This window comes from Passer domesticus, chromosome 14, assembly GCF_036417665.1.
Source record: "Passer domesticus isolate bPasDom1 chromosome 14, bPasDom1.hap1, whole genome shotgun sequence".
Classification (NCBI taxonomy): domain Eukaryota; kingdom Metazoa; phylum Chordata; class Aves; order Passeriformes; family Passeridae; genus Passer; species Passer domesticus.
This window is the reverse complement of record NC_087487.1, coordinates 8917309-8943802: the sequence shown is the minus strand read 5'-3', so window position 1 is coordinate 8943802 and position 26494 is coordinate 8917309. Positions and strand designations below refer to the sequence as shown.

The window sequence follows — 26494 nt, the reverse complement described above, 5'->3', positions numbered from 1 at the left end:
ATAAAAAATTAGGAATTAAATCTATTTTCTGAAAATATATATCCCTGTACTGCTGAACTTCTCAGACTTTCACTTTAATAACCCCCATAAATTTCAAATCCCCATGATCAGCAAGGATTACAGTAAGACTTTCTGACCTACAGAACAACAATCTATATACATCAGCTAGACAAAGGGGGAACTAAAATCTAAGTTGAACTTAGCTCTTGTCTACAGACAAGAGCTGCGTTGAGATACTATTATTTTAAGAAGATAAATTAACTGTCACTTTAATTGTTAATACTTCTCAGGTAATTTACCAGTATTAAATAAATGCAGTGAACTGTCACCTTTTTCCTGAGAAAGTTTCTCCTCTTGTCTCTGGTGATGAGGCTTATATGGTGCTGCACCACGACCAAGTCCCTCAGCCACAAACCCATCCAGAAAAGATAAGGAAGCATCTACCTACACAGAATTTAAAGGAATGAAAAGGCACTGAAAATATTTGCTCTATGTAAGCCAGATGTTACCAGAAGAATATGGTGTCTTATCAGCAAACCAAGATCTTCATGTCACATCTCCCATATCTGCCAGTTAAGATGCTATATAGATAGAATCTTTTCCATCATTTACTGTAGAAATTTCATGGTCAAAATCAGTAGTTTTTAAATAGGAGGTAAACCCTTTGAATTCATAAGCAGTACTGTATCACTAAAGCAGGCCTACCTTATCTTTGAAAAAACAAAAGACAACTAAAATTGATAATTTTTCTAGAAGCTACTCCAGCTTACTTAACCCAAACACCATGGTTCTTTATCTTTCAGTACAGAACACTATGATTCATCCCATATGCCTGAAAAAGTGATTCTGAAAACCCCCTTGAAGCAGACTTCCACACAGTGAGAACTGCAAATACATTTCATTTTGGAAACACCTTTTCACCAAAATATTCCTCTCCCTGGACTACAAAAAGGTTCATGAAAAAGAATGTGGAATGTGTCTTACCACCAGGTCACTGCAACTAGCATCAAATGGAAGCAAACTTTTCATCAGTTCTTTGTCTTCACACAGATGCTTCAACTCAAAGGCATATTGTCTCAGGCATGTATCCAGAGAGCTGCTGAGTTCTTGGATTACTTCATCCACTGTTTTTGAGCAGGAAGTGTGTGATGCTATCTTGGTGACTGCAGCCATTATCCATGCTTTAGTTTCAGAAGTAACAAAAGTCTTCTTCAGCAGGCTGTGCAGCTTTGTCAAAATAACTTCTGGATCAACATCTGTAACAAGACTGAAATATTCTCCCAACACCTATTCACAAAGAACAGACAAAATACATTTAGAGCGGTGCTCTCAGTTTTGAAATTGGAATATGGCATTAAAATAACAACACACAATAAATCCACCTCACATTCAAGAAACTATTATTTAAATATATTCCAAGTTATTTCTTTACCATGTTGTGTTTTATATGTCAAAGGGTTGAAGTGACCTTTGTGTTCACCTTAACAGACTCCAACAAGAACATTTCACAACAACATCTGGCTAATTTGGATGAAGACAGAAAGACTCTCAGTACGCAGTGAGATTCAGGTGGCTGCTAAGCCATTCCAACAGCCACCTGCCTAAAAGGGAGCAAATCAGCTTTTCCACAAACCACAAGTTAATAGTCCTTAGTCACCAAAGGGGTCCCTAAAATAGATTTCAGCATGTTAGCTTGACTTTAAGTAGGAAGTGACTGAAAATTAACATTTAATAAATATTTATTAAAAACATTATCACCTGCGACAGCTTCCTCAAATCTGTGTATGGAACTCTGACCTTGTGTCTAACTTACCCAACTCATAACTTGTAGGAATTTCTGGGGATACAATTTATCTTCCTCCTCAAGTAATGCCAAATAAGACTGTACTGCATACATCCGTAGCTGATGATCTTCTTTTTCATCATCAAATCCTAGATGGAAAACAGCACAGTTTCTGTGAAACACAAATAACATCCTACCAAATATTTCAAAGTATATTTTAAGAAAAGAAAACAAGCCCAGATTATTAAGGAACATGCCTAATTCTTCAGAGCATGTGGGGAGTTACCTTCAGCCAACAGCCTCAGGAAGTTGTTTGGGATATCAGAATGCACAACATCACCTCCAACTGAGAACACAGCATTCATTGTCTGGATGAACCACTCATTGTTAGGGGCATATGTGGCCAGGTGTTAAGGAATGAAATGCTAAGGCATAACTGTTTCTTTCTTTTTTAATATATTTCCAGAGGAATGCCCATCATGATCTCCCCAGGAAGTTGGACATCTGATGGGCAAATACCAGCTCCAGCTAACTCGAGGAAATATTCCTGTATCTTTTAGGAAGTGTTTCCTGTAAACATCATGAAAACTGGTGATCAGTTAGTAAAGTCTGAAGTTACTCTGTTGAAAAAGTTGAGTTTATGCAGGACTCACACATTAGGAACAATATGTTCACATTTGTCCTACTCTATTTTAAGCTCACACTTGTCCTCTGTTAGGCTTCCACATAATCTTTGTTTACCCAGCATCACTTGATCAATGATAAAACAGTTCTTTTCAGCAGTGCTTTGCTGTTGATTTATCAACTTTACAAAAACATTTTTTTGTAAATCCTCACTGTTTTTTTAATAGACTTAACTTTTGATCAACCTTTGCTAACTTTGAAAGTTGGCTTTTACCTTCTCTCAGACAAGTCTGGAAAATACAGTTAATGATTGGAAATTTTCAACAGCACAGAAATTTCAGAGTTATTGCATTTGTTTTTGCATTCTGAAAGAAAACAGACCTTTTTTAGTACAGTGCTCCATGCCCAGCACTGCACAAACAGGATGATAAGGCAGCTCTCTGTTATCAAAAGTTTACAACTCAGATATCAGACAAAAACACACACAGAAATCAGGCAGTGGCAGGTCTAACAGTAATGCCCATCATAAACCAAATCCCTAATAATTACTTTCATCTTTTATGGCATTTATAAAAAATCTTTTCTTTGTTTTTATCAAAGTGTGCTGCTCTGAAAATCCATACACCAGTGAAGAGTTCTATCAGGGAAGATCAGTCCCACAACTACAGAACAGCACTTCAAGTAGCACTGAGACATCTCTCTCTATGCAGTGGTATAAGGCTTCAAAGTTTGAATTTAAAAAACAAGGTTTTAATGCTAAACTCCAAAGCCAAAATTTGTGTGCAATTAGTTTCTCTCAGTGAAACCCAAGAAACACTGTATGTGTTTTGTGTGTGCTTTCTTTTGCATATTTCCTTTGCATTTGAAAGGATGGGAAGCACAGCTCTAACACTTTCTACTTCACAAGATCATGAAAGATGCTTTGATAGGTATCAATGCTACAGGTGCCTGAGCTCTGACTTCAAAGTTTCAGAAAAATAAAAGGATATTTCTCAGCTAGTTCACAAAAATAAAAGGATATTTCTCAGCTAGTTCTGCTATTTTGCCAGCTAAGCTGATGATAGCATATTCTTCTTGACTTTCTTTTAAGTAGTCAAGCATCTTCTGGACTATGACAATTACATTCTGCCCATTTGTAATCCTGTAGAGGAGCTCTAAAGTCTGAAAGAGAAAGCACAAAAAAAAAATTGGTTCTGATCACTCAAAAAACGAAGCAGACAAACAGCAGCTTTAGTACACCAAATTGAGCAACTATTCTTAAATTAAATACACTGCTTCTCTACACAGCTCGTCACATTAACGGTGTTTGTAACTACTCTCCCACAATTATGGAAACAGAACATTTGTACACTACTCATTTTACAAAACTTATCTTCCACCTTAACAATTACTTTAATTCTTGACATTTAGAAATTCACTGACCTCCCTTTTAATAATGGGATCTGGATGGTCTAGACATTCAATTATTGTCATCTGGTGCTGAAGTGCCAGGTTTGGATCCTGCTGGATAACATAGGTCAGAGCCTTTAAACCTGGAATGTAGGAGATTGCAAGTGATGTAAGGCAATGCTACCACTATGGCTAAATTAATGACAGCATAATGAAATCAAATATCCTTACCTAAGTATTTCAAATTAATTTTGGGTGACAAAACAAATTTTCCAATGCACTTGGCAGCCTTTTCAAGTAATTCTGATTTGGGATGAATGGTATAAATTGTTTGGACACATTCAAACAAGATGGCTGCAGGAGGAGAAGACACAATTAATGTGTATTGAATATTTCTATAATCCAAAATTTTTAACAAACAAACAAGCTCAGTGCTCCTCAAGGACTGGCAGTGCTATCCCACTCCCACTGAATCTAACCAGACAGCACCATCTGACATAAGGAAAGCAGGTAAAAGTCTATCTCCTTTAGTACATACATGTTTTAATTAGCCCCTGCATACAACTTTCTGTCCTTAAAGTTCTTCCAACCTTGAAGTCTCCTACAGCTGCTCAAGGCACTGGACTGGGACAGTCTTCAGAAAGCCAACAAGCAACTATAAAGGATTTGAGACAAATTATTTTTGGTAACTCATACCATTTCTTAGCTACTACTAACAGCCAAAATCAACCTAAGAACATTCTTGAAAAAAAAAACAACCAATGAAAAATCAAAACAGAAACAAAACCAGAAAAAAACCCAGCAGCTTTGTACAGTTGTTTGAGAAAAATCTAGAAGTAAACTGAACAGTACACAAAAAGTAATTACTCTTTTATGGCAACAATTTGGGTAAAGATTCAGACCAAGTTAGTCTCCCAAGTTAATTAGGGCTTAAAATAATGATGTTGTTCTTGTAATTCAGTGACTAACTGAACTGTCCAATAGACAACCCCCTCTCTTCCTTAGCCATTACAGAAAGACTAGCACAAATGTCAGAAAGACTAGCACACAACAAAACTGCCTGTTAGAAACATGCCATAACCAATGACTTTTTATAAGAAAGAGCAATCACTCAGAATTACATTTTTCTTTTGTCTGGGATTATCAACTACAGTTTTATAAAATGCTTGCCATAGGTAACAAAAACTACATATGTAAATTGTGTCCTCGTACAAATCATAATGAACTGCCCATTTTGTCCCTTTAAGTGCTCAAAACAAATTTAATGTCCAACTCTTGGCAAGTGCAAATAGTCTGTACTAAAAGTCAACACACCTCCCAATAACTTGTACGTTCTTGCCTAAAAGAACAGAAACAATCAGCTGAATACTCTAAACATGTGACAGATGCTTCCTCGTTTACTATTTACTAAAAGAGAATTCTTCCCCCAAAGCTCCCCTTTTTATGGAAGTGAGGCTTACACAGTGCTTTACAACATATGTATGATGTAGCTTAGACATCTACAGCTTTGAGCCACGTTCCTTTTTTGTTTCACCCCTCACGTTGTTTTAAGAAAGTCTCAACTTTCTTTCCATTCCATTAGCACAGGGACTTTGGCACATCTGCAGGGCTGTATTTAACAATAAAAAAATTGGGGTGGTAGGTTTTTTAGTAGTGAAACAGCTTTTAAAGTAGGGTTCTAGAGCATCAGAACTGGGATTTTGGGGAGGTATTCAGACCTGGGGATGTTTATTAACTGCGCTCAGAGGAGCTGCAAAGAACTGACCCTGCCCTTCCACACCATTGCCTTTCTAAGGGCAGTGAGGAGAAATCAAAGTATTTCTACCACACAGAGATGTATCAGCAGGATTTTCTTTTATTGCTTTTTTCAACTTAAGCAATGTCCAATAAAAGCTTTCATGAAGCAGCTGACTTTGTGTATTTAAGGGCAGGGTCAATGCAAACACAGGATAAAGGCTTTTGAGCCAAACGGAATTCCCTGTATATAGATGTGTTTTAATTCAATGATGAAAAATTGATGCTGTACAGGAATGCATCACTTGTGCTACTATTTACTAGTTGGACACTTGAGAATACAAGTAATGTTAAGACTATAATTAGATTTTCAAAAGTACTGTGTAAGTATTTTAGCATAATCAACTACTCATTTTCTATCTTTTCAAATATTGATAATTACATAAAATAACCTTACCCACCATATGTAATATTATGATTAATCTCTGCTCTTCTTAAAGATTCATCTAGAACATCATACATCAATTCACTTGTCCTATTTAAGAAAATATTTACAATTAATTGCACCACTAATAAGCATGTAGTCTTATTTTTTCCCAAACAGTTCAGAGCTATTATTGAAACCTGTAACACATTATTCATATCCACAAATTTACTATAACACAGAAGAGCTCTATAACGTGATCCTAAATGGCATTTAACAGGATGCTTGAAGGTTTCAAAAGAAACATCTACCATATTATAAGATTAAAAACACTTCCCTTGCTGCTTGCATAAATAAACAGGTCAATAGAAAAAGAATCACTGACAATTAGGTCCTCACAAAATGTTATCACTCTTAAAATAGCTTTACTCCAGATCTTCAGTGTTAGTGGTAACATTGTAATAGAAGTCCCAGTAAAATTACATTTTAATCACATTGTACAACAATCAATTATTTAGACAATCCAGAAGCTAAGAAATTACTTTTGCAGAAATTAATCTGTTCACTGTCTTGTTAAAAACAAATGCGCAACAATTTTGACACTGAAAGCCTCTTACAGTCTCTGAGGTGCAGGCTGTTACTGTACTTCAAATTATTAATTACAGAGAAAAATCTGGTTACCTTGGATCATCTTTTCCCAACAGCCCCAAAATTCTTAAAAGCTGAATTTGTAACCATGGTGCTGGCACACTGTGATAGTTGAAGTCAGCAGAGAGCTTTCCTCCCACCACCTGCTTCAGGATGGTTACAAAACTCCCAGTCAAGTCCTTGTATCCAGATGAGTTTTCCTACATAATGAAAATTAAATTCAACTCAAATATTTCAATACAACAACTCAAAATTAAAAATAATCCACAACTTGAGTAAGATCAAAATACCTACACTGATGGCATCATTTCTTTAAAGCAGACTTCTGCTCTCAACCCTCAGCACCCATATGCTCTTCCCTTTAAGCCTATGCTCTTTTCTCACACATTTGCAAAGGAGCAGGTGTAACACATTTACAAGGAAATTTCCCTTTAACCCACTGTAGGACTTGGACCCACTAGCTAAGGACCCAGCAATGCTGAGCATTCAGACCCTGAAGAAGTGGATCTGCCCAGCTAAATGGAGGACTGGCAGAAACAAACGCAACACGACTACATAAATTAACTTTTCTAACTACTAAAAGTGAGTTTTTTTCTGCAAAACCTTTGTAGAGCACACTGTGTATTCAAAATAAAAAAAAAAAACAACATAAAAATATCTCCCAAGTTTGGTTGTGCTTCCAATTCTTTGCCTACCTTAATCATTTGCAGATAAATATGCAAAGAAGCAGCCATGACTCCAGCATCCCTGTCACATAAAGCCTTCCGGAACTTATCATGGATGTGCTGAACTTGATTAGGAGCAATGAGATAGAATTTGTATAAAGCTTGAACAGCTTTTCTTCGGATAATTTCCCTGAAATGAGATTTACACTTAAAGCAAGGGTACTCTAAGTTCCTGACTTTACAAAAAAACTTGCCAGACCCCAGATCATGATTTGTAGAGATGAGAACCTGTGTTTTACATTTTGGTAACAAATGACTTTGCAAGTACCACCTAAGCAAGGAAGTGACAAAGCCAGCTTTAAAGCCTAGTAGGGACAGATGTCAGATTGATGATTTAAAACAATGTCTACAAAATAAACAATGAGGACATGACTCATCTGCTGTGGTCATATATACAGCTGCAAAAAATACATGTCTAGAAGTTAATTACTGAATTAATTCATTCTGCAATTCCCTTTTGAATCAATAATTACAGCATTTTCCCCTCTTTACGGAATATAGTAAACTACAACTCAAACAAAACAAGGGTATCCACAGATACACCTTTATCATTTCTCTAGAGGTTTGTGAAAAAAGTATCAGTGAAGTTCAAGGATGTGGATCTTTTTCCCCACTTACTCAACAAACACATATTGATTAAAAGGACTCCAGCAAATAAATTCAATTACATTTACCTATCCACATTGACTATGAAAAAATTTGCTATCTATTCAGTACTCAAGCTGTAAATAAGTGAGACAAGAATCCAAGAAATAACACAAGAAGAGGATTCATTTCTAAAGGTGATGACTAGAAAAGAACAACTGAGAGAACACCAGTTTATACAAAAACTACCTACAAAATTAAGTTATTCAGCTGTACAAGGCCATCTGAAATTCTGTAATGAATACCTACTTAGAATGCTGAAGCTTGTCCTCTATTAGGGGCAGAACAGCTGGAATCATCTCCCGTGGAAAGATCTGGCTGACAACAGTTAATGCCATGCACACCTCTACCAGATTAGTGCTCTGCAAGTCCTGTTACATAAAACACAGTAAAGTTTTCCTTACACTTTTAAATTCTGCACAGACATCCCCCAAATCTTTCACAAGCAGGGTGGACCTACCCCCCTAGAGAGCCCACCCCCAGCCAGCATCCTGCTCTCACTGAGCTCATCAGGCTCTTCTGCACAGGAAGAGGGAACAGACAGCTCCTCACACTCGTCTTACAGAACTACGTTCTTATTTTAAACATGTGCAACATTAACACATAGAGCTACAATCAATTTTTGTTTACTGAAATGACTGCAAAAATATGTCGAGTCCCTATCTGGATCAGGGAGATTAGTCACTTCCCACAGAATTCAATAGTACTCTCTCTACTGCTTTTGATTTAGCCAAAAGAATTTTTAAAAATGAGCAAGCTCAGTAATACTGCCAATTACCTATCTGTATACTAAAATATTACCTACTTCCTAAGAAGCAAATGGAAATTACAAGTAACATTCTACAAAACTAACAATCTCAGTCTGTCCTACATACAAACAAATATAGTAGGTATGGCTCACTGTAACCTTAAACTAAAAAAAAAAACAAATGGTTGAACTTATGAAGACTACAATTACTTTTCAAAACAAATTAAATGTGTGAGATTTCTAGCTGATATAATTTGCTTGGTCCATCTCTCCCAGATAAGTTTCAGTCCTTTTTTTGGTTTAATTCTTTGTGAATTTCAAGCCATATTTTTAAATATTATGATAAAGTTTTCAATCACAGGAACAAAACAACCATCACTTTCAATCTGTAATTTCTGGGACTTATGCATACTGCAGTAAAAAAAGTAAACATTGCATAGAAAGAGTTATAAAAAGTCATAATTGCTGCATGTAAGAGACATCAGTAATAGATTTTCAGTGGTACTCCAAAATGTATTTCTATTTTCTGTCAAAGTCATCAGATGAGCTCAGAGAAGGCAACAGATACTTGCCAACAGCTAAAAGCCAGAGCTAAGATTGCAATATGCATGCATGGCTCCTCCTGGAGTTGAGAATGTATATAACTGGTACATTTATGAAGTAAAGTTTATGGCATATCTCCTCTGAAAGTATTTTAAAATATAGCTTCAAGAGCAAGAACATCAAGATCAAATTAAAAAGGCAGGCAAAGCCATTTCAGACTGTCTTTGATAATCAATGTAATTAGTTGTGTGACAAAATGGGAAGAATTGGTCCAAGTTTTTCACCCCACAGCCCCCCACCAAGCTGCAGCCAAAGCTCTCTGTTCAATCAGGTGTTCTTCCCCACTGGCTCATCTCCTGGCACATGGAAACAGCTTCCCCTGTGCCTGTAAAATTTCCTTTCTTCTTTTTTTTTTTTTTTTTTCACAAAAGAACTATACCTTCACAACTGTGTTCACAAGTAGAAGCAGCAGTTCATGATTTTCATGTAGAAATAGAGAAACTGCCAAGTAACCTATGAAAGAAAGCAGACTTTGTTACTATTTTCAAGCAATATGCAACATTATGACAGAAACTTTAAGACTGTAACACAAAGTGTTAATTCAAACAGTTACAAAAAAACTGTTTGAGTTAACACTTTGTGTTACAAAAAAACACTGCTGGATAACAGTTGCTCCTGTTTCAAATATCAAGACACTTTTTTCAGGCAAATCAGTTACATTTAAGTTGCAGCAAAGTTCAACAAATAACACCTAAGAATCCAAAAATTGTGAGAAATAAGAGACATTACAATACTTTTACAGCTAAAGAACAGTCAAAAGCACCATTCTATTATAAATCACTTCCTGGAAAACTAACATCTTCTCTGCACAGGGAAAAGTTTATTACTTTTTGACTACACCACACGAGTACACTTCCTTATAGGTGTTATTTTTTTTTCCTAAATAATAAAATTACTCTTCAAAGGAATTATATATTCAACTTGGAATATACAAAAGTAAATCCACCATCCTGTGCCAAGAACTCCTATGTTATTTTCTGACAACGAGGAAACCATTCCAGAATGCAGAAAAATAAACCTTCCAGCAACTTTTTTTTTTTTTTTCCAAGGCCCATTTCTGCTTTTAAACTAAGGGACTAAGTGGGGGGTAGGAGACTGTGCTACAACTATAGCAAGAACTGTACTTCAGAGAGAGATTTTAGAGAATTCTTGGTTCATATAGGGCTTGGGGATCAAAATTAACACCTTGAAAATAAATAACTGTACTGGCTGTCACATTGATCCACCTGCTTATGATCATGGCCACGATCAGCTCAGCACATACACAAAGGGAGAGCTCACTCTCCTGACTCGAGGTTCACACTGGGTAAAGGAGTCACTCATCTTGACCTGCTCACCTGACAATTCCTCAATACAAACCCTGATATACTGACCAAGAACTGACATGATTACACTCATGTATCACATATCATTGCAAAACAACAAAAAAAGAAACCAAAACACACACACACACTCTCGTGATATCATCCTTTTATCAGATCAAAGCTTAAGGGCACATTGTGTCCAGCAAACTTTAAGCAATCTACATGAAAAACAAAACCAAAAAAGTGCTGCTTCACCAAACTTTTCTCTCAAAAAGAGCCCTAATCAATCTGATTAATAACAAGACACAGCGGCTCTCAACACTTACACAAGTCACAAAATTGGTGAAGACAAAATTTCATAATCCCTACCAGAGCACCTGTACACTTTCATTTCATACACTGTGACTTTCATTACTCAAGGAAAGGCAACCTTAATTCATCACTTTTAATGGGTTCTCTCAGAAACACCAATACTTGAGTGGATGATCCAGATGAAATTCAAACAAAGGCTATCAAACAAGCATATTCCACAAGACATTGCCTTCTTTCTGTGCATGCAGACATGGTATTCCTTGGAGTTAAACCATTTTCTCTGCAAAGAAGAAATGTCTTCACTAGGCAGCTGAATCAACAACTGCAAGGAAATTCTCTGGATGACACAGGCTGACAGAAACTTCAAACTACACCTATTGGAAACATGTTTATAGCCATGCTGGCAGGGAAGGAAATCAATCCCATGAAATTTCAAAGAAACCTGAACCAGCCTTCAAGATTTCTTTGGGAACTTCTGGCTCAATGCTGAAAGGGCCTCCCTATTTGCCTCATTCCCTACAATTCTTTCTAAAATTAAAAAAAAAAATCCTACAAACACCAAAACAGAAAATATTTGTCTGATAGAACCATCTTGCACTAGTACTTGGAAAAGAAGCCAGATCCTGACAGAAATTCATTTTCTGCTTGATGTGTTTAACAAACATTCTCTTAAATTATTTGTTTACTGGTGTCGCAATTCAAAACAATGAAAGAACTGATGATTCAAAATAAATTCATTTCCCTGCCTTCTGTGCTGCAAGCTCACACAGAGCACCTCACAAGGTGAGGATTTAGATAATTTCAAAAAGTAACAGACCACAAAACAAGACCAAGAAAACAGAGGAACATTTTAAGTAACTTGTATTTGACATGAATTATAAATCCTAAAAAAAACTTTAAAACTGGGATTTGAGAACATAATAAAGGCTACAGCTTCATGCACATACCAACTCTCTTCTCCAGAAGATTCCCTTGCTGGGCTAGTTTGATTGCGTGGATGTATCCAAAGGAAGACTCGTAGCCCAGCATTTCACAATAGATGAGTCTCACCATGCATTCTTTCATCAGTCTCTGAAACAGCAGAAACAACTTATTGAAAATTTTAAGTCCAACATGTTTTATGCTCTTCTTCCCTGCTGTACTGAAACAGAGAACTTTATCTCATAGAAATATGCGAATTCATGCATGCTCTAAAATCTTAGTATTCATAATTTTTTCTTTGCCATGAACTTCTTCTGCAGTGTTAAATTTCTGCTAAAAAGGCAGAACTCCCCCTATTCTACCCCTAAAAAAAAGTTCTTATTTTGATTAGTATGAATGTGATCAACAGTAGATTAACTATGACAACTTAAAATATATTAATTATCTGAAGCATTACGATGATCACACTGTAACACAAATTATTTTTTACCAATTACTACCCTGACTTAGGATGGTTTCTCACTACATGCAAGATAAAATTTCATTTTTCCCTTCAAAAATCTTCACTCATGGGACTGACATATGTATTAATTAATTCAAACCAGAATACATCATCTCCTGAAACTCAGATATGACAGTAGTGCACACAACAAAGCACAGCTTCTTAAAAAGCACAAACTAATTGTAAGAACAATGTCAGCCTGCAAAGAGCGTTATTTGATGGAAGCAGCTCATCACCCAGCTTTGCTGTCTGCATTACTTCAGAAACTACAGAATGACAGTAGGGTCATATTCTTGCAGTTTATTCACATCCATCAGAATCACAGTGTTCTCACTGTTTTAACCATGCTGCAAAACCATATGTATTGGTACTTTTTAATGCTGATGATTAAATACCTATAATGCAGATAACCTGCACATCCACCTGCCATAAAGAGTGAGAACACTCTGTCCTTCACCTTCAGTGCTGCTGTCCCACAGCCTGCAGCCACTAACAGAACTTACAAGTGTTGTGGTGGGGGCTGAAACTGTTGCTTTCAAACTGGTGAGTTCCTGCTGGATTAACTTTTCTTCTTCCTAGAAAAATTAAACTGGTTTTAACTCGCACAGATTTCAGAACGTGCAAGAACCGCTGGAGGCACGGTGGCTCAGGCTGCCCCACTCTCCCCAGGGCAGCGTGCACCGCTCTCCGGGGCCGCTCGCCCCCAGCACGGCGGCCGTGCTCGCCCAGCCCGTGCCCCGGAGCAGCAGAACGCGGCCGCCCACAAACACGGCGAGGTTATCGGGGCTTTATGGTGGCCGAGGGGAGAGGCCGCGCCCGGGGCCCCCAGCCCAGCCCCGCGGCGGGAAGGGAGAGGAGCCCGGCCCCGCAGCCCGTACGTGCTTGGAGGTGAGCGCCGTGATGCTCCGGATGAGGCTGCCGAGCCGCGAGGAGGCCGATACCCTGCCGGGGCCGCCGGCACCGCCCGGGCCGGCGCCGGGGTCGTGCTGCCCCAGCAGCCCGGGCAGGGCGCTCAGCGTCCGCTCCACCACGTCGCTCATGCCGGACCCACCGCCCCGGAAGAGCCGGGCCCGGGCGGCCCCTTCCGGGGCGGGCGGCGGGCGGTGCCGGCCGGGAGGGGCGGTGGAGCCGGGCGAGGCGGAGCCGCTCCCCGGGCCCCGCCGGGAGGTGGAGCTGGAGCCCCGCGTTCGGAACGCGGCGGTCGCTGCGGTGCGGCGGGCGCGGAGCCTCGGCAGCGGCGCTGCCCTGAGGGAGCGCGGCCCGGGCCCGGCCGCGGGAGGAGGGCGGCCCCAGCGCCGGTCTGCCCGCGGGCTCCTGGTGCCAGGGCCACGGAGCAGGCATGGCAGCCGCGTTCCAATGGGCAGAGTGGAATTATCACAGAATCGGTCCGGTTCAGACCTCAGCTTACCACGGAATCGGTCCAGTTCAGACCTCAGAGACCACTGAGTCCGCCAAACACCACCATGCCAACTCGGCCGTGGCATCTAATGCTACATGCTACATCTAATTTTCCTTAAACCCTTCCATGAACGGTGACTTCACCACCTCCCTGGACATTCAGTAATCCAGTAATCACCCTTTCTGTGAAGAATTTTTTCCAAATGTCCAATCTAAACCTCCCAATTATGAAAAATATTATTCTTAAAGAGCGGGTGGGAACATCAGGAGGTCAGTCATGGCTGAGAGGCTTCCAGAGGGCTGATCTGAGGTGTCTCCCACAACCCTGGCAGCATTTTGTCCTCTCGGGAAGATTTTCACTAAGGAGCATGTAATTCAGTTCAAAGGTAGTTTTGGGTTTTTTTTTTTTCTAGAAAAGGTGGAGAAGAAACTGAAATAATCCCTTCCAAGCTATGTGTTTCCAATGAAAAGGAATTCCCTCTGTCTCCTACATACATCTGGACAGAAAATCATGCTGAATTCCAAAGCTATAAATTGATTTATTATCAGAAAAAAAAGAGAAAAGCCCAACAGGAACAAACTGAGATCAGTATTTTTAAAAGTATTGAAATGGGCATTTCGGTGAAGCGAAGATGAAAGATATGGACTGGTAGTTTTTAAAGTTCACTTTACAAAATGAGTTTATTAAGAATATTTCAGTTAAGAACTGCTCATGTAAAAATATCACATTACATTGTAGAAGCATGAAAAACTCGTAAGCTTTGCAGACCAAAAATGTACATTTAATAAGCATAGGAAAAGCTGCTGGTAAAGTTGATGGAACTTGGATAAATGCTCAAAAGGCACTAGCTTTGAGGGTTTTTTATTTTATTTTTCATGGTTCTAGGGTTTAAATCCTTCTCTTTGCCTTAGGTGGTGTATAAATAAATGCTGTGTTTAAAATGATTCATAGGGCACAAACCCTCAGGCATGTGCAGGGTTAATTGTTGATGATTGCATTGAAATCAAGAGGACTATTCATAGTGCACACACATGTGCAAAATACATGACTTACAGTCAGATTATTATAGATACACTGCCGAGTTGCTGTCCGAGGTTTTTTCTCTACTCCCCCGGGCGGGGGAGGAGGCTGCACCAGCCGAGCTGTGGCACAGCAACTGACAGCCGGGGGGCACTGCCCAGATGCGCCGGGGGCGTCCGGGCAGCGCCTCAGCAGGAGGCAGCAGTGATCAGCAAGAAGGCGAAGGAGAAAAGAGGGACCCGAATCAGGGCAAAGTCCAGAGTGCTTTAATGTCTCCAGGGAACGCCAGCCGAGTCGGGACCACGAGGCAGGGGTACAGCCGATTATAAAGGGACGGAACATAGAACATTTCAACCAATGAGAGAGAACTTGGGACGGAACAAACTCGTGACAAACATGCCGGCTCGCCAATAGGGAATGTGACAGGGAGGGACCCTTGTTCCTGATCCAGTCACCCACCGAGGAGGGGAGAACTTTCTGGAAATAGGGAAGGGGACAGTGGCTGATGGACAGGAACTCAGGGAGGGATTGACAGAGGGTAACCAGGGGAACAGGGGTGGAGACAAAAAACTGATACTCTCAAAAGGAGGGGTAGCCAGGGGAGGTGGGGGGGGGAACCCTAGGACCGAACCATTATAACTTTAGGGGGAAACGGAAGAAACCAAATGAATCCTGCACCACAACATCTCCCTCTTCTTTGTTTAAAATAAAAATAAAACTGAAATTTTACTACGCCAGTAGTAAAAAAAAACTACTACTACGCCAGTTACTTAAACTGGCGTAGTAACGGAAAACCATAGGGAGGATTGAGGCGCTTGCTCCTAATGCGTCTTTTCACAGGAAGGTTCTTCAGGGATGGGAGCAGGGTCAGCAGGAGCCTCAACATGGTTGATTTGGGGGGTTGAGGTAAACAAAATTCTGGTCAGTAACTTATAGATTATGCAGAAACCAAAAATTAAACAGAGCAAAACGAAGATAATAACTAAAATGGTACGAATGATGGAGCCCACCCAGCCTGTCACTCCCATTTTGGATAGCCAGTTCCCCAACCAGTCCGAGGTCTGTTGTCGGATGTTGTCGACGTCCTCGGACATCTGGCGGATGGTGTGTCTGGCGTCCTCGGCTCGTGACGACAGGTTCATGCAGCAGAGCCCCTCGAACTCCTCACAGTGATGGTTGTGGAGTAACAAAAGGAAATCGATTGCCGCCCTATTTTGGAGGGTTGCTTTCCTCGTTGTTTCCTCGTCAGCCAGGAGGTCCGCTAGGGCAGTTGAGGTCAAATTCGCTTGCTTCACCACCCAGCACTCGAGGTTGCCCAATTCCCCTAGTGCTTTAGCTGCGGCCACCCACGGCAAAAATACCGAAACCGCAATATTTCTGGGTCTAGACCAATGAACAATTTCGGTGTCACATTCTGGGTCAATTTTGTGGGTGTCTCTCTTAACTCTGGCCAAATCCTGTGTGACATTTTTCCTTTTCCAATTGAGAATTTGAGTATAGTTGGGGGTAAGCAGCGTCAACCGCCCAAAAGTGCAGGGCCCTCCGGACAGGCGAGGGGGAATTACAGCCCACGCTCGGTTACCGCAGATTAGGAACGCGCCTTTAGGGAGGAGTGCAGGTTTCAAATAAAAGGTATTGGGAACATAAACGGTGGTGGTGAAATTGCACCAGTTCTTTGTTTGATATCTCTCATTCTTAAAGTGTACCACCCGGTCTGGGATCGCGCCTTGGTGAGGGAGGAAATGGAGGCAGAGGGAGGCGCGTGCGGAGCCGAGCAGCTCGAATTCCGTGGGCTCATCAGTGGTATAATTAAGAAGTTTCATGATTTTTTCCCACCAGTAACTGGGATTGATGGAACCAACAGGGTCGAACTCCGGAAACAGGTGCTTTAGGTGGGGGAGTAAGGGAGGGGGAAAATCATCCAACCCAAATGGAATTCCCACAAGACAAGTCGAGAGGGGGTCTGCTGCAGAAGCTGTTGATAGGCAAAGGTGGTCTTGCCCCATCGCTTGAGCCAAGGTTCGCCAGACATTCGCCTTTGGTTGGGGAACGATCCAGGGGTCGGCTGGGTGGATCATCAACAGGAGCGAAATCATGATGAAGAAGGGTCCAACTGAAACAAACGAAGGAAATAGGTTAATACAGAGGGTTCAGCTGGTGGCGGTTCAGCCTGGGGGGTACCGGACCTACAGACTTCTTTTCTTCGTCGTCTCCAAGCTGCCTCCTCCACCTGTGCTGCAGAGCCGATGTTACGGGCTCTTCCTGGAAGGTAGGGCTTCACCCACTTGGAAGGGACCCACCTCAACCCTGTGGGGGTGGACACGCAGGCGTATCCACGACCCCACGTAACCAGGTCAAAGGGGCCCTCCACCTTCCAGGTTTCAGGGTCTTTCACCAGCACAGGGGGTTTCGCCCTCAGGTGCATGTCCTGATAGGTATTAAAGTGTCTTGCGATGGGCGGGTTCAGGCAGTCAAAACTACAGTTAAGGAAGTTAATGGTGAATAAGGCCCTGGCCAGCCGGATCTGAGGGGACTCCACCTTCATAGCACCTTTTTGATGTTCTAATGTACGCTTGATGCTCTGGTGGGCCCGCTCAACCATCGCCTGTCCTGTGGGAGAGTAAGGGATGCCGGTTTTGTGGCTTACCCCCCACTCCTGCAGGAAGCTCCGGAATTCCCTGGATTTATATCCTGGCCCGTTATCAGTTTTTATCTCCTTGGGGATGCCCAGCACAGAGAAGGCATGTAACAGATGCTTTTTAACATCTGTTGTCTTCTCCCCTGTGTGGGCAGAGGCATAGATGGCCCCAGAAAAGGTGTCCACAGAGACGTGTACGCACTGGAACTTGCCGAATTCTGGGATGTGTGTAACATCCGTCTGCCAGATCTCGCAACTTTTGAGTCCCCGCGGGTTGGCCCCGGTAGCCACTACGGGCAGTTGGAACGCCTGGCACTGTGGGCATGTGGCCACAATTGCTCTCGCCTGGTCCCTCGTCAGGTGGAATTGACGGACCAGGCCAGGAGCATTTTGATGGAATCGTTGGTGGCTGAGTTTCGCCTGTTGAAAGGCGTCTGGGAGTGGGGCCATCTCAACTGGGGCGGCTAGGGCATCGGCACGCCGGTTGCCCTCCGCGATGAACCCCGGTAGGTCGGTGTGTGACCTCACATGCATAACATAGAAGGGTTGCTCTCGGTGGGAGACCAGATCTATCAGTCTCGAGAGCAAACTGAACAGGTCCATGTTGGAAACCTCCTGAAGAATTGCACTCTCCGCTCTGGAAACGACACCGGCGACATATGCAGAGTCAGTTACTAGATTAAAAGGCTGAGAGAACCTTTCAAAGACTCTGACCACTGCGGCCAACTCGGCAATTTGAGGTGAACCCTCAACCTTTTCAATGTCTGTCTTCCACCGCCGAGTTTGAAGATCCCGCCAAGTCACCACAGACTTGTGGGATGCTCCGGACGCGTCTGTGAAAATTGTCAGAGCTTTCAAAGGCTTCCGACTCTGAACTGTCTTTAACGACAGTTTGAAATTCATCCCTGAATTAAACAATTTGTGGGCCGGTTTGTGAATCGAAATTTGCCCAGTGAACGAGTCTAGAGCAAATTGGAGAGCTTCATTTTCCAGGAGTAGATGTTCCAGCATGGCCTTGGTTAACTGGCCCGAGTTCAAATTAATTGGAACATGAATGCATGCAAAGTCAACACCGGCTAACTCGCGGATCCGGAGGCGAGCCTTCCGGATCAACTCAGCTACCAACTCTTGTGGCCTCGTCATCCTCTTGGACCTATGATGGCTGAGGAAAACCCACTCTATAATCAAGAGAGGGTCCCTCGAACCCTGGTCCTTAGATGTTTTGGTGGATGACTCCCACTGAAAAATCAACCCATGCGGGTGTGGCAGCTTTCCCAGTATGATAAAATTGAACGGCAAGTCTGGGTTGTACCGATGTGCCTGTCTCTGCGATAAGATGTTTTGTACCTTTTCCAAGGCTGTGGCGGCCTCCTGGGTAAGGGTCCTGGGAGAACTAAGCTCCTCTCCCCCTTTCAAAAGATTGAAAAGGGGGGCTAGGTCTTCCGTAGGAATACCCAGCCAAGGTCTTACCCAATTCAAAGACCCACACAGCTGGTGAACATCAGCCAAGGTTTCAATTTTGGTGTTAAAGGCCAATTTCTGCGGAACAATGGTCCGCTTGGTGATCTCCAGGCCAAGATACTTCCAGGGTGGCATCCTTTGAATTTTTTCTTCCTGGAGCTCGAACCCTGCAGAAGTCAATGCATTGATTGTCAGGAAAAGCGAGTGGGTAAGTGTGCTGTCATCAGGTGCACACACCAGGATGTCATCCATGTAATGTAGAATGATGGCATCTTTTGCTGCCTCTCGAACAGGGGACAGCAAGGAAGAGACGTACCACTGGCAGATCACAGGACTCGCCTTCATTCCTTGTGGTAGGACTTTCCAATGATACCTCTTCCTTGGGGCTTCTCGGTTGATGGTGGGAACCGAGAAGGCAAAGCGTGGGGCATCGTCAGGGTGTAGAGGAATTTGAAAGAAACAGTCCTTTATATCCAATACAGCCAACTTCCAATTTTGAGGGAGCATGGTTGGGGACGGCATCCCTGGTTGGAGAGCGCCCATATCTTCAATAACATTATTAATTTGGCGAAGGTCGTGCAGGAGCCGCCATTTGTCCTTGTTTGGTTTTTTAATAACAAAGACAGGGGAGTTCCATGGTGAATTGGACTCCACGATGTTGCCTTTGTCCAGCTGCTCCTGTACGAGCTCCGTGAGCGCCTTTAACTTTTGTTTGTTGAGCGGCCACTGCTCTACCCATATCGGAGAATTTGATTTCCAGGTTAATTTTTGGGTAGGGCGCTCTTCAGTGGCCGCTACTGAAAAACCTGAGGAGCCGTTGGCAGGTCAATTGTGGCTCCCCATTGGGCTAAAACATCTCTCCCCCACAGGGGTTCTGCATAGTCCATTACAAATGGGCGAATAGAAGCCAATTGCCCATTTGGCCCCGTAATTTGTACCACACTCTTAGACTGCTTAGCCAATTGTATGCCCCCTACACCTTGAACGCGTTCAGCCGCGCGTTGCAACTCCCAATGTGGCGGCCATTCCTCACTAGGAATGATCGTCACATCCGCCCCTGTGTCGAGCATGCCACTGATTCTGGTCAATTGACCATCCCTGCTCACACTACACGTTAGTCGGGGTTTCCCCTTTCCAATTGCATGAGTCCAGTTTACGCGCAATGTTGGTGTTGTAGCATGTGTTGAAGGTGGTATTGTGTTTTTTAATGATTCAAATAACTCCACAGGGATGGCCTGGGCTATAATTTGACCCTTTTGCAATGTAACCGGTGGGCGTATGCAAAAAAATCCCACTGCAAATGAATCAATGGCATGTGGTAATAAACCCGGAATGATGGTGATTTCCGGTGGTGTGCACTTAGTGTCGCCAATGACAACGCACTCACTCTTGATCCGGTTGCAGGTACCTGGTGCCTGAGGTGCGACCATAGCAAGATGGCACTGGGAGTCCATGATCTTAACTGACTCGACTAACTGCAACCTGTAGGGCGAAACCAAAGAGGAGGTGGTTAGAGATGTAAGAATCGGTGTTTTGCAAGAAGTCAAGTCCGGTAAATTGTGTTGAAGAGTTGGGTGGGTAAATTGGGATCCCCTCCCCAAATTCCCTTTCTTAGATGTTGAGTCACCCGCCCCATTTTTGTCATCGCGCAGGGAGGGGCTGCGCTTCTGCCTTAGTTTTTTTGATCTTTCTTAAAACCCTCCTGGGATGCCGTCTGCTTCCTCCTGAACTCATAAAACTCAGTTCGGAGTGGGCAGTCCGGCATCCAGTGTTCAGTGTTGCCACAGAGGTGGCACTGTCCACGCGGCGGCGGCCTTGGCAGGGTAGGAGTCCGTTGTGGCTGTGCGGGCATTGCTTCAAAGAAGTTCCTTGGTTCGGCGAAGGACACCCGGCGGGGCGATGGCTTGGTGTCAGTGTCCTGCCGAGTGATGACCGGAACCTTCGTCTGGCAAACCTCTAGCATTGCCTGGATGGTGGGAGGCGGGTCCAAGGGCAGGCTGAGGATGGCTGCCTTGCAGGCGGTGTTTGCATTGGTGGCAGCCATCTCGAGCAGGACGCTCGGTCGAGCGCTCTCGCTGTGGACTTGCTGTTCTATAGCCCTGCGGAGACGCTCGACAAAGATTATAAAAGGCTCCTCACTGCCCTGGATTATTTTAGAAAATGTAAGAGATGGTACTGCAGTCTTCAATGATAGGAAAGCCCGCTCCGCTACCTTGGCGCTTTCCCGGAGCACAGCACGGGGGATATCCCTTGCTTGGATCGCCCCGTCGGCCCAATTTCCGGTACCGATAAGGTGCTCGGTACACACCGCTTCACCACCACGGATTGTGCTTGTTTGGGTATCTGCCCATAAGTCTGGGAGGATGTCCCTTATTCCCTTTTTCCATGCCTCTTCCCATACCCCGAATTCAGTGGGGTTGAGGAGACATGAAAAAAGTGTCCGCAAATCAGCAGGAACAACATTAGTTTCTAATAAAGAGGCTCGAAGGAGTCCCCGGAAATATTCACTCTCCCGGGAGAACTCCTTTTGAGCCTTGCACAGCTCTTTGATGGTGGAGTGGGGGAATGGGGTCCACTGCGCTTTGACCGGTCCCTGTCCCTCCTGCTGGTATGTGACAGGGGCTGCAGTGATCACTGGTGCAAGCCCTGTGTTCCGGTTCTCCAACCCTGCCCCCCCCCCGGGAACCGGGTTGTGGGAACCAGGAGGTGGGGCGTGGGAACCAGAACAGGGGAGGGAGGGGCATTGCGTGGGAACCTGGGTGGGGCTGGGAGCCTGGGCGGAGTCGAGAGCTGGGACATGCTCCGCCTGTGGGTGGTAACTTGGGGGCAGGGCTAGGAGAGGGGGAGGAGGAAAGGGCGTGGAAGAGGGTGGAGGAACAAAGGGTGGAGCGAAACAGGGGTGGGCAGGGTTTTGTAGGGGAGGGGAGGGGACAACAGGCTTGGAGGGAAAAAGAAAAGGATTGTGGGAAGAAGACAGGGTTTTGGAGGGAAAAGCCATGTGGCCACCTCCATCTTGAGCTCCATGGGAGCCATTTTGAGACAGAGTCTGAGAGTAGTCACCCTCTGGAACTAAGAACTCAGCTTTGGGTTTGACAACCGGGGACTTCGGGGTGGGGGAAACAGGGTTCGGGGAAGAATCCCCCGAAGTCTGGCCAGGACTTCGGAGGTGGGGGGTTGGAGGACCCTGAGGAAAACCCGGGGGATGGCAAGAACCCGGCACTGTGCCTGTGTGAGCTGTTTCCCTCAGGATTCCCTTATTCTGAGGTACAGAGGAGGTGGAACAAGGATCTAGGACTTGGGGACAGGGTGAACATGAACCAGGGGATAGTTGTTTCCTCAGTTTCCCTTGTTCTTTTAAAGCTGTAATAATTTGGAAGCTCCAATAAACTAATTTTTTACTCTTTGATTCCCCCTCAGAATCCAATTGAGATAATTTTGTTCCAACTGAATTCCAAAAATCTATCCTATGAACCATTTCAGGGGTAATCTGAGGAAACTGAGTAAACAACCACATTATCAACTGCTTTAACTCCCTCTTAATTAACTTAATATTTCTCCCAGCAAGGATAGTTATAACTTGGAGATAAACTCTTTTCTGCTGTGTCGACAGTTTAGCACCCATGCCGACACAGAAAACCCACCCCTTGGAGTAAAAATAAATATAACAGGAACAGAAAAAAAACCCTCAGCCACCAGCCCTAACCCCACCGGGTCTGGGACGAAACCACTGACCCGACCAGACGAAACCGGGGGGGGGTTAGGCGAGGGGGACCACCCGAAGATGGGGAGCTGGGGGTACTCACCCTCTGACCAGCGCCGACTGGGATAAAACTCCAAGGGAAGGGACTTCGCCGGGGACCGACTCCGGGGTGCAGAAGCTGTCGATCCCGTCCCGGTCCGGAGCCACGCCTCTACAACGAGGTCTGCTCACAGACAGGGTAGTCTTGACGTCCACGGAGCAACCGATGAACCATGCAGGAAGGGCAAAACCTGCCTGCTGGCCACTAACCTCCTGCCGCGGGGTCCGGGGCTGTCCAGTGCCCCACGTTGGGCGCCAAAACTGCCGAGTTGCTGTCCGAGGTTTTTTCTCTACTCCCCCGGGCGGGGGAGGAGGCTGCACCGGCCGAGCTGTGGCACAGCAACTGACAGCCGGGGGGCACTGCCCAGATGCGCCGGGGGCGTCCGGGCAGCGCCTCAGCAGGAGGCAGCAGTGATCAGCAAGAAGGCGAAGGAGAAAAGAGGGACCCGAATCAGGGCAAAGTCCAGAGTGCTTTAATGTCTCCAGGGAACGCCAGCCGAGTCGGGACCACGAGGCAGGGGTACAGCCGATTATAAAGGGACGGAACATAGAACATTTCAACCAATGAGAGAGAACTTGGGACGGAACAAACTCGTGACAAACATGCCGGCTCGCCAATAGGGAATGTGACAGGGAGGGACCCTTGTTCCTGATCCAGTCACCCACCGAGGAGGGGAGAACTTTCTGGAAATAGGGAAGGGGACAGTGGCTGATGGACAGGAACTCAGGGAGGGATTGACAGAGGGTAACCAGGGGAACAGGGGTGGAGACAAAAAACTGATACTCTCAAAAGGAGGGGTAGCCAGGGGAGGTGGGGGGGGGAACCCTAGGACCGAACCATTATAACTTTAGGGGGAAACGGAAGAAACCAAATGAATCCTGCACCACAACAATACACCTGATGCCTTGCATAAAGATCACCAGTAACTCTTCCAACACTTTTTTCCCTTTAAGCACTGTGTTATTTAGTATATCATTTGCATTATATGAGATAAAATAAAGAAAGCAAATCTACAGAAGTAAGGAATGTCTACCATCTAGGCATAAACTTGGCAAGGTGGCTTGTTGTGCCTTTTTCCTGCTTTCATCTGCCTTCTTTTTTCACCAGCTAGAGGAAAAACTTTGAAGTGTGTTTATAAAACAACTGCAGAAGTAACACTGCATTTCAGTTACTTCTCTACGCTTCATATCAGCTGCTCTCACCACATCAAGAAACATTCTAATTGTCATTCCTCTGAGTTCTCCTTGGCATCTGACAGGCAAGTGGTATTCTTTCTGGCTCATTTCACATCGCTGGAAATAAAGAGTTCCAGAATAGAAAATGGGTTGATTGTGTATGAGCCAAAATAGAACCCAAAATAGAAGAGCTTGTGCTCCTCAGCATGTTGTCTCTGCACTGGGCAGAGGAGCGTGTAGTGGTAGATGGTAAATGATGCCAGATGAAACAGGTGCAATGAGAAACAAATACAGCACCCTTACCCAGTCATTTTTCTGTGAGGATTAAACCTACATAATTAGCAGAGATTATGTATTGTCTGTCACATGTCACACAGGCTCACCAGGGCACCACCAAGGAGCAGGGGGACCGGTGTGCCAAAGCAGAGGGGGCAGTGCCAGTGTGCTCTGTGCTCACAGCTGCAGCACGTGGCTGGCAGTCCCGTGAACAGGGAAAGGATTTGTGTCTGAAGCTTTAGTGATGGCAGGTTTTGAACGCTCTTCTCTCCCCACCATCAGCCCCAGCGCCTGCCCTGTCCTTCTCATCATTCCGTGTTAGAATGTTGGCATCTCTGTTGCCAAAACAGGAGACATTTAGCACTAAGGAAATAAACCGTATGGATCTGGGAAACAATATAGAAAAGATTTCACAGAAATAGACACATTTATCACATAAACAGAAGGATATCCTGTAAAATAAACACACTTGAACACAATTAAATGTATCTTATACCCAAAAAGCCATATGTAGATATACCACATCAACAGGCACGGTTTTGACCTGCACCTTCTTCATGCTGTTGTCTCTAATTAGAACTCCTTTTCTGGTCTCACTGCTTGACAGACACCTTCCTTTCAGCAAGTTTAAAATGTTCACTGCTTTTGTATTGTTCAGTACTTTTGACTGAATGAGAAATGTGTAGAGTCTTAGCAATGGATGCACATTTACAATGCGTTGTGAGAAATGTTTAAGTGGAATGGAAGTAAACATCAGGAAGGGTATCTGGAGAGAAAAGTCCACATTTTTATTACACTGAGAACATTACACAGGCAATGAACTGTTGAATTAATACCAGACTGGGATGGAATATAAAGCCACATTGAAGTAAGAATTGATCTTTTCATTTTTCTTTGTCAGCACTATTCTGTACTTTTGAGGTTCCTGCTGTACATACACATCTGCTGAAGATGGCAGGGGAGGAGGTTACTCTGTGCTTCCTTGTGGAAGCTGCTTGTCCTCTGTGCCTCTAAAACGAGGGAAGGATCTGTTTATTGTTATAGTTTTCCTTGTAGGTCACCAAGCAATGTGTAAATAAGTACATGCAACTATGCTTAAAAGATTTTTATCCAAAATATCTATAATTCCTAACTGTAGCTCAGCTCCAAGAATTACCAAGCCTGGTAATAAGGCTGAGAATTTTGGGGCTATCAGTACATTTCTGGAATTTATTATCATCGCTCTGGATGTGGAAGACTGATTTATAGAAGTGAATCTGATGTAAACTAGAGCATCATTTTATCTAAATTACATGCAAAGGCTTGACTATAGTATACAATGGCTGCTAAGGAAAAAAAAATAGTCAATAGTCAATACTATAGTCAAAGGCTTGACTATAGTATACAATGGCTGCTAAGGGAAAAAAAATGTAATTATTTTTAGTGCTGGTGGTTAATTATCATTCTCTTACCTTTTTTTTGTGTGCTCTTCACAGTTTATGCTATAGTACTGTGTATATATTCACTGATAAAGGAACGATCGGTTTGGCTGTGTTCCTGCTTTTCACTTGTGAAAGCACTGGTCTTTTCATCTCTTCAAATAAGAGTTTTTAGCCATTTCTAGCAGTCAGCAATAACTGACATTTCTAATGTTTAAGAATTCTCGTCTCCCTGAGTGTGTGCATTTGTGACTACAGAATGATGAGCTCTTTTCTGAAGAAAGAACACAGTGATTTATTTTGGAAGCAGCTTCTGTAGCTCTGAAAAGAGCTACCGCTGCAATCCTTTGTTCTGCCGCGAACTGGTGAAAATGTCTTCCTCCGATCCCTAGGGATTTGATGGTGTTCTGCGTCTACAAAGGCTGAATTTTAATACTGAGAACGTTCAGAAATAGCTTACATGCTTATTATCATTTGTGCTACTTCTTTTTTAAATCCCAAATTTTAAAGAGCGGTATGAGCTATAATTAAACTTTCCACGTCCTCCCCTTTGTCGTAAGAAGAGTCACTGCCGGCCGCGTCTTTGCTGCGCAATTCAGCCCCGTGGAGAGGGTCTGAGCAGATGGCAGGCGGTGATTCACAAGGCCCTGTGCGGGACCGACATTTCCCTCACGCAGCCGGGGTGTGAGCGCGGCTCCCGGGGCCGGTGGGTGCCGTCAGGGCCCGTGTGTGCCGCCGGGGCCGGTGGGTGCCGCCGCGGCCCATTCCGGAGCCGCCGGGGCCGGTGAGTGCCATTAGGGCCGGTGTGTGCCATTAGGGCCGGTGTGTGCCGTCAGGGCCCGTGTGTGCCGCCAGGCCCGTCCCGGAGCCGCCGCCGCCGGGCCCCGGCGCTGCCCCGGAGCGAGGGGCCCGCGCATGCCCGGGGCCCGGCCCGCCCCCCGCTCC

At 44.0% G+C, this 26494-nt stretch overlaps 1 protein-coding gene across 3 annotated transcripts in view; it reads right to left on the bottom strand.

The window, feature by feature from the left end:
* AP4E1 (adaptor related protein complex 4 subunit epsilon 1) overlaps nt 1–26291 on the bottom strand; it is a 32563-nt gene extending 6272 nt beyond the window's left edge. Inside the window, exons 1-15 of one of the 3 annotated variants that reach the window (XM_064389371.1) lie at nt 25583–26291; nt 12866–12937; nt 11887–12010; nt 9703–9776; nt 8222–8343; nt 7298–7457; nt 6636–6802; nt 5992–6065; nt 4028–4150; nt 3830–3939; nt 3429–3568; nt 2070–2182; nt 1814–1932; nt 985–1287; nt 330–444 (exon numbers count right to left, since the gene is read on the bottom strand). In XM_064389371.1, coding sequence (XP_064245441.1) covers nt 330–444; nt 985–1287; nt 1814–1932; nt 2070–2182; nt 3429–3568; nt 3830–3939; nt 4028–4150; nt 5992–6065; nt 6636–6802; nt 7298–7457; nt 8222–8343; nt 9703–9776; nt 11887–12004 — 1738 coding nt within the window. In that variant the 5' untranslated portion in view covers nt 12005–12010; nt 12866–12937; nt 25583–26291. Of the gene's footprint in view, nt 1–329; nt 445–984; nt 1288–1813; nt 1933–2069; nt 2183–3428; nt 3569–3829; nt 3940–4027; nt 4151–5991; nt 6066–6635; nt 6803–7297; nt 7458–8221; nt 8344–9702; nt 9777–11886; nt 12011–12865; nt 12938–13240; nt 13425–25582 lie in introns of those variants that run through there. The other 2 variants (XM_064389370.1, XM_064389372.1) reach the window with 2 other exon arrangements.
* Between the last annotated feature and the right edge of the window lie 203 nt (nt 26292–26494).